This window comes from Macaca thibetana, chromosome 12 (genome assembly GCF_024542745.1).
Source record: "Macaca thibetana thibetana isolate TM-01 chromosome 12, ASM2454274v1, whole genome shotgun sequence".
Taxonomy (NCBI): domain Eukaryota; kingdom Metazoa; phylum Chordata; class Mammalia; order Primates; family Cercopithecidae; genus Macaca; species Macaca thibetana.
The window spans coordinates 66,731,514-66,746,759 of record NC_065589.1 but is presented as its reverse complement, the minus strand read 5'-3'; the positions used below and the strand labels follow the sequence as shown (position 1 = coordinate 66,746,759).

The 15,246-nt window shown below is 49.9% G+C and overlaps 1 protein-coding gene across 2 annotated transcripts; it reads left to right on the top strand.

The window, feature by feature from the left end:
• Nucleotides 1–3,449: 3,449 nt before the first annotated feature.
• HOXD3 (homeobox D3) lies at nt 3,450–14,339 on the top strand. 2 transcript variants are annotated; one of them, XR_007718279.1, is made up of 4 exons: nt 3,450–3,534; nt 8,525–9,149; nt 11,010–12,060; nt 13,369–14,339. XR_007718279.1 is itself a non-coding variant. In XM_050751788.1 (3 exons), exons 2-3 carry the CDS (start codon nt 8,609–8,611, stop codon nt 11,765–11,767), a joined length of 1,299 nt encoding a protein of 432 aa, XP_050607745.1. In that variant the 5' UTR covers nt 3,450–3,534; nt 8,525–8,608; the 3' UTR covers nt 11,768–12,596. The 2 variants fall into 2 exon arrangements, 1 of the variants encoding a protein (XP_050607745.1); XM_050751788.1 differs by lacking the exon at nt 13,369–14,339 and having other exon boundaries at nt 11,010–12,596.
• The last annotated feature ends 907 nt before the right edge of the window (nt 14,340–15,246 follow it).

Genomic DNA, 15,246 nt, shown 5'->3' with positions numbered 1-15,246 from the left:
AAATATGCTTGCATTTGAAGGCAGCGTCTGTATTTCCCGACTCCGAGGGGGTTTCCGGGGCTCTCTCCAAATCCAGAAACGACCACGTTCCGCAAGCAAAACAAATCCCAAGCTCTGGGGGGCCTGGGAGGGCTGGGCAGAAACCCAGGAGTGGGTGGGGGCGCGGGTGGCTGCCTCTCTGGGCCCGGGAGCGGACCGGCGGGCGGGCGGGCGGGCGGGTGGACCGATGGGCGCGCAGCGCAGGCGAAGCCAGCTCGGGGACTGCGAACTCGTTCCTCCTGCGTTTATTGGTAGTTGAACCTCAGCCTGGTTCCGTTCTACCGGGAATTCCGTGTGCTCGAGTATATGGCTGTGTCTGCGAGCGCGCAAGACCAGGGTTGGGACAGTGCTGTCTGCAGACAAAGGGGGAAGGCTAGCTCTGCCCCCCACTGGCGCCCACTCTGAGGCCGAGAACACCAGGTTTATGATAAATTGGGATCCAGGTAAGCAATTGCATGACAAAATGGAAATCTTTGGGCACGGGGCTGCTTGCTGCCCTGAGCGGGATACTAAATATGATTTATTTTGTGTAATCTGTGATCTTGATTATTGCCAATTGGTGAGGCAGCCCGCGTAGACCTAGATACACTGCTACATATACATCGAGGACGGTGATTAATCGTAACAAGGCGCGCTTTGTGGGGACGTTCCCCGCCTACCAAAGGGTTAGCAAGATGCTACCTTGGCCGGCAGCATTGGGGGTGGTAGTAGCAGTTTAAGAAGGGGATACGGGTGAGGAGATTGGGGGCTGGAGGAAATATTTGGGGGCTAAATGTGCAGTTAGGAGAATGGGCTGAAAAAGAAATTAAAACTTTTTTACACTGTCACTGCCAAAGTAAGATGGAGCGTCATATTAATTCTGTGTCTTGAGCTGCCGGGCTGGGTGCAGGCGGGTTGATTTATATGTATTTAAAATAAACTCGGTAGGCAGCCAGCTCCCTGCATTGTTCGGGTAGCGAGCTCCACACACAGTCTTTACCTCTTGCTGTTGGCTTAATTTTTTCTTGGGAGATTAAAATGCTACTGAGCTTTTCTCCCCAAAATTTGAGAGAACCCCCAAACTACCCAGAAGAGTTTGGGAGGTTCCTCCACACTTCCCTTTACCAATCTAGGCTTTTGATTACCATAGTGGCAGAGAAAAGGTTTAGTGTTTCTGGGTTCTCCTCCCCAAAAAGCCCTGAATGAAAGTTAAATCGTATATTGGTTCCTGAATCCCATCTCTCCTTTTGTTTACTTGGCCTCTGTGGCTGCTGGCTGGGAGAGGAGAAGACAACCCATCCCGGGTCTTTTCAGGCCAGGGATGGAGTGAGCAGCTCCATGAGCTCCAGCGAGTGGTTCTATGCTCATGGTAATGCCACTGGGCCAGACCCAACCAGACCTCTATGGGGAAGGAACCTCAAAAGCAAGGAGCATTCCCTTAGCTTAGGTTGGGACAGGCCCCAGCAGGAGAGGAACCGACTTCCAGGGGCTTCACCATCATAGGAGAGCAGTAAAGTTTTTTGTCAATCGCCTGCGCTTGGCTTCATCAGAACTTAAAAGTCGCTGGACATTTTTCTTTGCTAGCTGCCTTGAAGCTGCGCGCCTGCCAGCTTAGTCAGCTGAATCCAATTACCGCGAGTAGCATTTCATTTGGCCCCATGGAGCACTCACTTATAACTTCCCCCGAAAATTTCAATAATCCCTACCAAGGCTCCATGCTGGCCCTATCCTAAAGAGTTTTCATAGGGTGCTGCTGAGGAATGAGGTGTAGGGTTGGGGCTGCCTGGACTCAGCTCTTCCTTGACAGCTTGCGGAAACAGCTCCCTCCTGCTCTCCCCGTTTTTGGCTCCAGAAAGGGCACGAGTGCTGGTGGCCCAAACCCAGCCCGGTTAAGGCTGAGAATCTGGGCAAACAAGGAGCCAAAGTTGGACTCGCGTGGGATGGTGGGTGGGCAGGGTGGGGAGCGTGGGAGAAGGTGCTAAAGGCTTTTCTAGTGGTCCAACTTTGGTCAACTTGGGGTCCTCTTTCCTTTCTCTTCCCAAGCTTCTTACGCCAAGAGCTCAAAGCGCACCGCGCACCTAGGAATCCCCAGGCGCAAACTTACCCTGTTCCTCCGCGGCTGGAAAAAGAAAATCTAGCTAGAGGCATAAGGGGATGGCGGCCCCAGGTGACCTCCCAACTTAGCTCTTCTTTTGAGGGAATGCTCCCACTTCTAAAGAACTCTTTTTAAAAAATAAATAAATAAAAAATAATCAAGCGGCGAAAGTTGACGTCCGCCCACGTGAATGTATTATATAAAGCAGCTTCAGGACCAGCTGGCTTGAGAGCCCTGGTACCTCGCGCCACCCTCAGGGCCCGGCCCAGCCAAGAGTGCTTGGGGGAGGGGGGCAGGCAAGTGGCGTTTCTCCCTGGGTCCAGGCCGGCTGGGAAGCTGAAGCTGCGGCGCGAAGTTAGGAGCCCTACCGGGCTGGGATCTCTTCGAGGCGCTTCTGTTGGGTGTTCATTACGGGGTGAGTTATTGCGGTGCAAGCCAAAGGTCACTTCAAAGGCTTATGGCTGCGCGCTCTAGTCTTTAGAAGCGCCGGGAACGCTTTGTGTGAGGCTTTCCCGGGTGTAGTTTAGTGTTCGCAAACTACTGAGTCGACAAATTGCACAGGGCAGATGCGAGAGGGGGACTCTGTCTCTCTCCTTTCACCTGACGGGGTTGGCACCCGCTGAGCGGTGACAGTGGTGGGGGAGCTTGGTCTGTGGCTTTGGGTGGGGGTGGAAAGGATATTTGTTTCTTAGGCGATTTGCAGTCTGATCCTGACCCAGAAGTGGGCAGCCCAGGGCCAAAAGTGTGGTGGGTACTTACCGGAATGAATACACTCAGGGAAACCATATGAGATATTTAATGTATAAACAAAGAACTAGCGCCCAGGTCTTCTTCACTGAGGCTCTGTAGAGCAGCCCCTGACCAAGATCCACCCAATTTATCTTCCTTTCCTGGTGCCCTAGTCTGCAGCCTCCCCTGCCAAACCCCCACCTTAATTCTGCACAGTCTCTCTCTTCTGCCCCTAGGAGGGTGTTTGGCTTCCGGGATTGGGACCTGGAGGAGCATTTAGAATTTGGTGGGGGCAGAAGGAGAGCAGACTGGCTTCCCCGCACCTCTGACCCACCTGGCTAGAGGGTCTGGTGCTTCCCTCAGGTCCGGGCCTTCCCCTCCCCCGTCCAGCCATGGATTTTGGCGTTAAAGGGGCCCTCGCTCCCCAGGAGCCAACTGAGTCTGCTTTCTGCTGGGGAGAAGGCGTCTGGATGGTCACGGGTACCATATACAATAATCACATTGACTATGACATCCTTCAAGTGGGAAAAGCCCTTCAACATGTAAGTGTTTGTAAGCAAGAACCGGCTGCTACTGAGAGTTTTCCATTTTGTTCCAGATTCGCCTCCACAGATATCAAAAGAAACCTGAAGAGCCTACAAAAAAAAGAGATAAAGACAAAATTCAAGAAAACACACACATACATAATTGTGGTGAGTGGGCATCATTTAAAAAATAATTTCCACTACATTTCCATCTGTCCTGCAACTCAAGGTGGCCATCTCAAAATTCATACATCAAGACATAGAACAAAGGGCAGCTTTGAAGTGGGTCATTTCAGTACGAACTGCCACCCATTACATGAAAACCGATCATTGGTCTTCAAATTTATGGCGCTTTAATGGGGCAAGCCCAGTGCCTTAAATACAGGGTGCATTACAGTATTGAGTTATCTGGGCTAAATAAGAGTGATTTAGAAGGCGCGTCCAGGGCTTCTTATAGAGCAAAAGAGACTCAAGCTTAGAGATGGGAGAACTTGGGCAGAAAGCAAAGAAGTCCCCTTTCGAGCAAACCCGAAAACCAGTGGTTTCGAATCCCGAAGTGGCAAAGCCAACAGGAAAGGAAGAATCGTTGCTCGGTTCCAGTGAATTCGTGGGGATGCTCAGCGAAAGTGTTGGCCGCCAGAAAGAGATCCGTGGGCTTCTGACCCTGGTTTAGGCAAAACGGGGAAAGACGCCAAGACCAGCTCGAGCACTAGCGGATTTTGAGAGAAACTGACCGAAACCTCCATCTCCTTCCCCCTCTCTTTCAACTTGGATGGGCTGACTCTACCCATCGGTGATTTACAACGATTGCAGCGCTAGTCACAGCCTGGCGCCTGGCGCCCCCGCCCTTCCCAAGCCCCCTCAGCTTTTCCACTGCCACGGGCGGGCGTACTAGCGAGCCCCAAGCCGGCCTCCGCGAGTCAGACTAGCCTCCCGGCGTCCGAGGTCACGACGGGCAGCAGATTTTTGGTCCCCGGCAAGGGTGCGCATGTTCTTCCCGCCTCCGGCCGCCGAGCAGAGCTGCTAGCAGAGGCAGGCCGCAGGTCACTTTATATAATCCTGCTGCTCGCAGGGTGCAAGAGCGGGAAAAGTGCGGAGTAGGGAATTCTTTTGCTGCGCTGCCTCCTACGCGGAGCCTGCTTTCCACTTCTGAAAAGTGCCGGGCCTTGGGAAGTGTTTTTCTTTTCATTCCTTACTGAAGCGTTTACTGCTGCCGTGGTCGCAGTCATAAATTTTGCTACAAACCACAATGACAGGTGCATTGATATGCACCGTGAGAGCTCCAGCTGCTTAATAACCCCGTCCCCTGGTCGCTGTGAGCGCCTTTTATTTATTTGGTATCATATTAGGTATTGATCTCTGGTAGAATTAAGTGCAGTGAGCAAGTATCAGGGCTCGGCTGCTTCGGAGACGCAGTGGTTGCGGCGGACCGGCGGGGCCGGGGAAGCGGGCGGTGGCCGCTCAGAGTATACCTTCCTTCCGGCGGGAGACCGTTTTGCCCTGTATTCCCGGCCTGCGGTTGGGCCTCCAAGCTGAGTTGGGCAACTTCCCAGCACCGCAAGAAAGGGCGAGCCAGACCTATTTGGCACCCCTTTCCCAGGAGGAGCAGGGGATGGCGCCGGCGGATTTTGGCGAGGCTGCCCTGGCCAGTTCCCTGGGTTAGAGGGTGGAGGTGAGGAGGAGGGAGAGGAAAGGGCAGCTGAGGACTTGGAAGAAATGCGAAGTCCTGCTCGACCACCCCTCCCCCAACACTGGCTCATCTTCACCCCAAGGCATTTGGGTCTTGGAGCCCAAATGAGCAAAGGTACCAAAGGGCGAGAAAAGAAAGGCTTTAAAAAAAGGGTGAGGGGGTGATCGAAAAGATGAGCCACTGAACAGTTGACCATTGTCCAAGTGATTTATGACCCGTTCCTGCTTTTTAGGTTCAAGCAGAGTTCACAAGGAGTAGGGATTTCTGAAAAGAAATAAGCCTTTTTACCAGTTTTGTAACTATATTCTCAGGTTTTGTTTTAAGAGGGATCACTTTTGGGAAGCTGCATTTTTGGGGGGCTGCAAAGCCATTTCCAGTAAGGACAGCACCACCACTGGCTCTTGCTTTTGGGGAAATGGACATTAAGGTGGTGGATTGTCATTGAGTGGGAAATTTCTTAAGACAGTGTAAACAGGAAAACAGACTGGTTTTTCAGGAAGCTGCCCAATATTTGTACTTTTGAGGTCTGTACACAGAACTTTTTCTAGGAATATGCCATAGGAGCAAATATATATATAAAGCCATCTGTCCCAGAAGAACTGGTCAGTTCCTAAATAAGCTATTTTAACGTGACTGGTTCACCTATCTATATCAACTTTGTCAACTTGGGAGGCAGGAGGGGGGATGTTTTGCTTCCACGGTTGTAAATGGAATGACAGAGCAGCAGCAAGTTCTGGTGGTCTGAGTGTCTCACCATTAGGCCTCCAGAGGGTTAAGACTGAAAGCAGGATACCAGAAAAGCCTGAAACACAACCAAATCCAGAGTGCCTCTTTTTTTAGCAGGGGGCAAACATATGTAAATATCAGTCACAGAATGAAGACTTAGCTGTCCATTTGACACCCAGTAACTGTTAACAGAGTATGATATACAAAATTAATCAAAAGAAAGATTAAGTCCTGCTTTGTTAAGTAGATATCCTACCTCATACATTTAAGAACAATAACGGAAACAATTTCTACAACATAATATCTTGGTATTAAGAGCCTGTTCCTCATCAAGACAAATGGCATACTCACTTATATTCTAAAACCAAAATAAAAAAAGGACAACAACACTACCTACCAAAGACTATTTAGAATAATTTTAAAAATTGGGTTAGGCTCTTTGGTGAAGGTGGAGGGAAAACTAGTGAATCATTTTGGTACCTGTGGTCAAATCCACTAGGCCACATAAGCTGTCTAGATGATGTGGTCCATCACGATGACCAGGATGGAAACCAGGAAGAGTTTCTAGGAAGGAAAGTTGCCTGAAAGACAGATAAAGAATTGAGACCAGGGAGCTGACCTATGAGTTTTCTTTATCAAACAAAGTGATTGAATGGTATTAGTTATACTTTAACTCTTTAGGAGCCTTTCAGAAGAAGTAGGGAGGGAGGGTGAGAAGGGAAACCCCCATCAAGAAGGGAATACAAAAGGGGTAGAATTTTTCTTAGCTTTTTTTTCTTCTTCTATTTCTGGGTCCATTCATCATGTCATGAAAGGTTCTCTCATTGGTTGTGGTTTGGGTGGGAGGTGGGGTAGAATAGATTATCCAGAGCAGATGTCAATAATAATATCTATTTATACAATAGATCCAAGGCAAAAATAATAAAGTTATAAAGCATTCTCCATTCACCCATGTTCCATGTATTTCAAATGCTAGATCTCTTTGCCCATTTTCAGTGGTATCCATTTAAAAGTAGTGGGAGGTCAAAAGTAAAAGGTCTAGAAAAATGTAGATGAAAGAGAAGAAACATTTTCTAGCCTCAAAATGAGTCTGGAAGTCTGCAAGTCCTCCTGTTGGTTTTTATCCCCTAGTTTCTACATTATAGATTTTACACTGCTGATTCATAGAGCTAACTCAGCTGATTTTCACCCTGTCATTGCTAAGTGGACTATCTGGATGATTTCATGAAAGATGCTGTGATTTTGAAACAAGGTGGGGGAGACACTTTTTTTTTTTTTTTTTTTTTTTAAGTTCTGGCTGTTCTGAGCGTGTTATAGGACTTTCATTTCCCATCAAAACTTTGTGCTGACCCAATGATTGACTGATTGATCCACTTATTAATTCACCTATTCAATAAGCATTTATTGCACTAACTACATGCAGGGCACTGTGCTGGATGTCCGAAATATACAGACAAATGACACAGTCCCTCCCTGCAAGGAGCTTACAGTTTAGTGGGAGAATCAGCCAACAAAATGTCTGAGGCTATAAGTGCTTTTCTGCACAGAATAAAGACTAAATGGACAAGCTTGAAGAAAGTAAATTGTATCTGGAGGTAGAGGGAAGCCCTTTCCCTCAGCTAGAGTTGAGCTAAAAAGGAAACTCTTCTTACATTTAGGAAAAATTCCTTCTGATTTTTCCAGAGGTTCAAATAAGTTAAACTTCATAAAATCTGCCAGATGCAGTGGCTCATGCCTGTAATTCCAGCACTTTGGGAGGCCAAGACGGGTGGATCATGAGGTCAGGAGATTGAGACCATCCTGGCTAACTACGGTGAAACCCTGTCTCTACTAAAAATACAAAAAAAATTAGCCGGGCGTGCTGGCGGGTGCCTGTAGTCCCAGCTACCCGGGAGGCTGAGGCAGGAGAATGGCATGAACCCGGGAGGCGGAGCTTGCAGTGAGCCAAGACTATGCCACTGCACTCCAGCCTGGGCAACAGAGCGAGACTCCGTCTCAAAAAAACAAACAAACAAACAAACAAACAAACAAAAAACCAAAAAAAACCTAAGAGCCAGGTGCGGTGGCTCACACCTGTAATCCCAGCACTTAGGGAGGCGGAGGCGGGTGGATCACCTTAGGTCAGGAGTTCAAGAACAACCTGACCAACATGGCAAAACCCTGTCTCTACTAAAAATACAAGAAATTAGCCAGGTGTGTTGGCAGGTGCCTGTAATCCCAGCTACTCAGGAGGCTGAGGCAGGAGAATCACTTGAACCCAGGAGGCGTAGGTTGCAGTAAGATGAGATCATGACACTGCACTCCAGCCTGGACAACAAGAGCGAAATTCCATCTAAAACAAAACAAAACAAAAAACTAAGGCATGTAGCCAGACATGGTGTACTCCTGTAGCTACTGCAGAGTAGCTGGGACTCTGAAATACTCTGAAATAGCTATTAATACTGCAGAGTAGCTGAGACTTTGAAATACTCTGAAATAGCTATTAACACCAGGCTAAAGTGGGAAGATCGCTTAAGCCCAGTAAATTGAGGCTGCAGTGAGCCATGTTCAAGCCACTGCACTCCAGCCTGGGCAACAAGCAAGACACTGTGCTAATAAATAAATAATAAACTCAGATCCAGCACCTTGCCTGTCTCCCCACCATGAAGTGGGTGGGATGCAAAGAGCATGGGCTAGTCCTTTTATATTGACTGGTCTTGCCAATGACACTCCCTCTGGGGCCTCTTGCTTTTCTTCTGACAGGTCACCTGGAGCCTGGGGGCTGGCCCAGCTCTCTCAGGATTTAGCAGACATTGGAGGTGGCAGTGAAGAATACAGTGGTAGTCAATGTTATTTGAGCAGGGTCAACAGGCCCTGGAGCTTCCTGAGTGCACAATGCAGAAGGCTGCTTACTATGAAAACCCAGGACTGTTTGGAGGCTATGGCTACAGCAAAACCACTGACACTTATGGCTACAGCAACCCCCACCAGCCCTACCCACCCCCGGCTGCTGCCAACTCCCTGGACACTGACTATCCAGGTTCTGCCTGCTCCATCCAGAGCTCTGCCCCTCTGAGAGCCCCAGCCCACAAAGGAGCTGAACTCAATGGCAGCTGCATGCGGCCTGGCACTGGGAACAGCCAGGGTGGAGGTGGTAGCAGCCAGCCTCCTGGTCTGAATTCAGAGCAGCAGCCACCACAACCCCCTCCTCCACCACCGACCCTGCCCCCATCTTCACCCACCAATCCTGGAGGTGGAGTGCCTGCCAAGAAGCCCAAAGGTGGGCCCAATGCTTCTAGCTCCTCAGCCACCATCAGCAAGCAGATCTTCCCCTGGATGAAAGAGTCTCGACAGAACTCCAAGCAGAAGAACAGCTGTGCCACTGCAGGTAGCTCCCTGAGGTGGCTCACCCCCAGACCAAGCCCCCTCCAGATTGACCCAAGGAAGCCTAGTCAGGGCTGGAAATGCAACCTTGGAGGTTATAAGTCTAAATTCCTACTTATGTCCAAATGTTCTTTTTTTTAGTGTTCCTGATTGGGGTCATGACCTTGCAGTGACAGGGTGCTCCCTTCCATTCCAGGCTGCTGGTGCTATTGGTGGACAGGTCTTATAGCTATTAATAGAGAGTGCTTCCTTATATGGGCATGTCTGTTTTCCTGGGCTGCTAATTATAACTCCGTTCCTTCTTCCACCCAACAGCTCTTCAAGATTTGAAGATAGGTATTACAATCCCCAAGACTAGGTGGTTACATAGCCCATATCACATGAATCTCATTCCCTTAAACTCATAAAAACTAAAATCTTAGAAAGTACTATACTAAGCACTTTCTAAGCATCATCTAATTTAATTTTTCAAAGAAGTTTTTGAGGTAGGTATATGATAACATCCTCATTTTACAGATAAGAAAACTGTTAGAGAGGATAGGCAACTTGCCCAAGATCATGAAACTGCAAAGTTTGAATCCAACCAGTCTGGCTTTAAGGGCTGCTAAGCATAACCACGAGTCTCTATTTGGCCCACCTTGGCCCAATTCTCCCACTCCAGCAAATCCATAATGGGGAGGTGCCTGTCCTAGTAGGAGAGGATATTCTGGAAGACAATAACAGCCTTGGATTTCTCTAACTGGAAGGGGAGACCCTCCAGTTGGGGCCTTCTCTAGGTCCACCCTATCTTGTAGAAGATAGGCATGGCCAGGAGCTCTGAGGGCCATTCCTTCTCTCTGCTTAGACTGCTTGGTTCCTGAAATTTTCTGACCATGTGGTATCTGATGTGGTTTATCTTCAGGTAGATGAACTTGCTTCTCGGTCCAGGGCAAGTTTGGGGCCTGGGGTGTGGCTTGTTATCAGGGATCTGGTTTGCCTGATGCTTTCTGGGGCTGCTGCTCCTAGGGGGAAGGTATTCTCCTGCCTGCAACCTCCTTTTCCTGCCCCTCCTTCCTCAGCTGCAGGCTCAGGCCCTCCCTCCCAGGAGAAATCCATTTGTCTTCCCTGGGAGGGAGTGGACAAGCAGCTGAGAGGTGGCAGGGTAGTAAAAGCCAGTGTTGAGGCTGCTGCTTCTAGCACTGTGAATACTCAAAACACTTCCAGCCTGGCCTTGGACTCCCTAAAACACCCAGGCAGTGCTTTTGCTTGTTTGTTTGGTTGGTTGGTTGGTTTTTATTTTTTATTTTTTATTTTTTGGTTTGTCACCTCCCTGGCTTTGGGAGCAGTTGGGCTGCAGTGGGGTGCCAAGATCTCCATCCCCATACTTTGCTGGGGGTTGGTGGGGGACTTTGCCAAGGAGCTAGCTCCTAAGCAAGGCAGGCTGGAACTATTTCCTCCTCCTTTCCTTCTCCACACCCCACCCCTGGCAGCAGAGGCTGGGAGGAGTGTTCAAAGGAGTCTGGCCCTTCTTTGACAGGGGGAGGCCTTACCAGCTGTTCCTGGTCTCTCATTAAACTCTTTCATGGCCTTTGGGTGGGTATGGGATGATGGACTGGGCTGCAGGGGAGAGGGTGGGCAGAGTGAACCGGATCTCAGAAGGCTGATGGGGGTTTCAGGTGCGACTGATAGGTAGGCCTAGTAGGGGGTAGGTAGGTAGGTGAATTCCCCCTTGGAATCATACCTCTCAAATAATACCTCCCCACCCCAGCCAGGATTGGAGGTGGGGGGAGGGAGGAGGAAAAGAGAACCAGGGAAGCACCCCTCTCCAGTCCTGAGGGTCCCCACCCACTCGCTCAGCGCCCTCCCTCTCTCCCTCCCTGCCCAGGAGAGAGCTGCGAGGACAAGAGCCCCCCAGGCCCAGCATCCAAGCGGGTACGCACGGCATACACCAGCGCGCAGCTGGTGGAATTGGAAAAGGAATTCCACTTCAATCGCTACTTGTGCCGGCCGCGCCGCGTGGAGATGGCCAACCTACTGAATCTCACGGAACGCCAGATCAAGATCTGGTTCCAGAACCGGCGCATGAAGTACAAGAAGGACCAGAAGGCCAAGGGCATCCTGCACTCGCCGGCTGGCCAGTCACCTGAGCGCAGCCCACCGCTCGGCGGCGCCGCTGGCCACGTGGCCTACTCCGGCCAGCTGCCGCCAGTGCCCGGCCTGGCCTACGACGCGCCCTCGCCGCCTGCTTTCGCCAAATCACAGCCCAATATGTACGGCCTGGCCGCCTACACGGCGCCGCTCAGCAGCTGCCTGCCACAACAGAAGCGCTACGCGGCGCCGGAGTTCGAGCCTCATCCCATGGCGAGCAACGGCGGCGGCTTTGCCAGCGCCAACCTGCAGGGCAGCCCGGTGTACGTGGGCGGCAACTTCGTCGAGTCCATGGCGCCCGCGTCCGGGCCTGTCTTCAACCTGGGCCACCTCTCGCACCCGTCGTCGGCAAGTGTGGACTACAGTTGCGCCGCGCAGATTCCAGGCAACCATCACCATGGACCGTGCGACCCTCATCCCACCTACACAGATCTTTCCGCCCACCACTCGTCTCAGGGACGACTGCCAGAGGCTCCCAAACTGACGCATCTGTAGCGGCCGCCGCCGGCCTGAACTCGCGGCGCAATTACCTCTCTTGCTGTAGTGGTGGGGTGGCGGGCGGGACCCGCGGGGCAGTTCGGGAACCCCCTTCCCTGCTCTTGCCCTGCCTCCGCCTCCCGGGTCTCAGGCCTCCAGCAGTGGAGGCGCAGGCGACCGAGCCTCCCCTGCATGGACGTCTTCCTTTGGGTGACTCGCCATAAATCAGCCGCAAGGATCCTTCCCTGTAAACCTGACAGTGCCACATACTGCGGACCGAGGGACTCTAATCTGGTAATGGTGTCCCAAAGGTAAGTCTGAGACCCATCGGCGGCGCGCCCTACAGAGGGACCAGAGCTTGGAGAGTCTTGGGCCTGGCCCACGTCTAGCTTAGTTTCGGAGATCTTAATTTATATTCTCCTTCCTGTCCTGTAAGGATTGCATCGGACTAAACTATCTGTATTTATTATTTGAAGCGAGTCATTTCGTTTCCCTGATTATTTATCCTTGTCTGAATGTATTTATGTGTATATTTGTAGATTTCTCCAGCCGATCTTAGAAATTCGCTTCCAGGCCGTGGGGGCCACATTTTACCTCCTTAGTCCCCTTTGGTCTGAACTAGTTGAGAGAGTAGTTTTGAACAGTCGTAACCGTGGCTGGTGTTTGTAGTTGATGTAAAGCATTAAGACCGCAAACTGTCCTTCATGGGTAGAGTCAGGAAGCCCGGTGGCGTGGCACAACACACGTTGGTCATTTCTCAAAAAACACAGCCCTCACCACAGCTTATTGATTTCAAATTGTCTGGTACTATTGAAACAAATATTTAGAATAAAAAAATTTCTCAGTCGGAAGTGTATCTGTGTTAATCACGCACACTTGCAAGCAGATCACTATGCCTTTATCTCGCACAATCCCTATGGAAGGCCCCAAAACAGACTGACACTTTGAAAAAATTACTTTATTTATTTGGAGTCTAGTGCATAAATTGGTTCTGGGGATACTTGATTACTTTCCAGCTATTGAAATTAGGGGAGGGGGAAATGAGGATGCAAACCTAAAAAGGTTCTGGGCAGGATGATTTGGACAGGGCTTTTTGAAAGCAGCGCCTGCTTTGCTGTTTTTACTGCCCTCTTTCTAGACACAATTGACTTTTACACTGGGGAGGCCAGAGCTCACTTTTCTGCATTAAGTAACAAAAAATAAACTTTGAAAGAAAACTGACAATCAAAGAAAAAACACAAGAGAAGTTGTAAGAAAAATTGAGCTATGAAAAAGCTAAGGTGTAGAAAAACCATCATTTGGAGACGCGCACCTAAGCTTTTTCTCTAGGAAATGCTGTCATGAATTCTTCCTTTGTAGTGATCATTAGTTCATTTCTAAAGAAAACAAGCATTCCCCATGACGTAAAGTAATAAAAGTTTCATTAATGAAACATAATAAGTATAAACACCTTGTTTACTCCTGTTACTTTGTACAAAATGGGCAAAAATGTCTTCAAGGATTTATAACCATTTTGTAAATAATGTGGCTTCTGCTAGGGGTGGACAACTTCCCTGCTTCTATGGGAGGGGCCACTTAGAAAACGCCTTCTGATAAGGTTCAATTCTTTTGTATTTCAGCAAAGTCAGCCCACGCATCTCTATTTGGTTTGACAAATAATGCAACTCCTACTACATCCCCGATGACACAAGGTGAAATTCCTATTGTGTGGAAATAATTTAACTTCTAATCTTCTGGTGGAACAACAATCGTTTCTATTTGGATGTTTGTATTTCACTAAGTAATGATGGCTCAAAATAATATTTAGTTTCCTTGTTCCTTTGTGCTGTTTTTAAAATGGCATGTTAGATTTGAGGGTGGGAGGGGATATCCTTTTGCTAAATTTCACTCTATCTGAGCAGGTTTAAAATATATATGTTGTAGAAGTGTATCAACAGAATAAATGACTTCAATCGAAGGCATATTTTACCCACTTTCAAGGCTTAACATTGTTTTCTATGAAATTTGCATCCATAGGCAGAATTTCTAATTGTCTTGTAAGAATTTATTTTTTAAGCAATTAGGGAAATCAAAGAAGAGCTCACTGCCTTGCAGGGATTACAACCACCTTTCTTAACTGGCTAAATATTAAATAGTTGAATTGTCAGGCTGCTTAGATTCAGCCCGATTTTCCCTCATCTCCTCTTCCTACCATAAATAATAATAAAAATACATAATGTATCATGGCTCCAGGCGTTTTCCAGCACAGTGTGTTACCGCAGGAGTATCTGCTGAGTCTGCGGGTGTCTGCAAAGCCCCAAGTGTCATTTGCGGCTTAGGGTTTCATGGATTAGACTTTAAACGGTGTCTAGCCCGGCTGACATCAGCTTCCTCTCACACTCAGGCTCCAAGGAAGTGTGGGATCGGGGGCTTCCTCTCCGGGCAGCCGCAGCCTTCCCTGATGCCCTCCTCTCGAGTGGGGTGAGGGCTTGGACCAAATCTGCCACCTTCTCTCACCTTTGGAGGTTCCCGAGACTTCTAAGAATGGCTCGGATCTGTTCCTGTCATTGGCGTGAGACTTATCTGAGGGGCGTGGGTGGGGGTGGGCGGCGAGCCGTGGGAGGGCTCGTTTCCGCGCGGCTGCCAGCCCAGGAGAAAGTTGGGGCCCGCGGCACAGCCATTTAAAACTTCATAAATTATAAACAAGCCGCCTTGGCCTTCGCTATAAATTCCGCTCCTTTTGAGCCTGCAATTAGTGTTAGAAAGCACCCGAGTCTAAACACAACCAAACGCCCTCTGAAGGGCCCAACTGCCTGAGGTTGCAAACCTTTATTTCCCAGTGCCACCCCCTCTGCGACTGAGGTTTGCACACACAGTCGCCTCCTCCCCCGCCACCGCCGGCGGTACACACTCGGCTGGGTTCCCGCTCTGCAAGGGAAGGTCACAATAGCTGCTCTATCGGCTGTGGAGGCGCCTGCCACCTCCCTTCCGAGTCTCAGAAGCAGAAAAACAAGAGAATGGGGGAGGGGAAGCCCCAGCAACAGCGCCCTTTGCGGGAGGCAACTTCCACCCTAGCCAGGGTCTCTCTCCCGGGACGGGTGCTCGCGGAGGGTTGGGGGGAGGGCAAAGGGAGCGCACCAAGACCACCAGGCTGCTCCAGGCCTTGCCGTAGGGCGCTGGGTTGAGGGTGCCCAGAGCAGCCGCGCCATTGTGTGCCAGGTTTTCCCACGGGTTCCGTGATGGGGGAGGCCATATAAAGGGAGATCGGGGCCGGGCTTCTCCGGCATTGGTCTCTGGGAGGGTCTACCTCGTTTGCCCAAGGGGAAGAAATGGCTCTGTCTCAGGCCTTAGCTAGCTCTGCTTTTTTCCTATAGAGACCACTCTGGGGAAGGTGGGGATCAGGGAGATTGTGGGTCCTCCCGGGGTCTGAAGAAAGGCATCAGGGCAGGATCTCAGGCCCATGGGTGACGGGTGGCAGTCGTCTGGACATTCTTGGTGGTTCTGTCCAGGCAATCAAA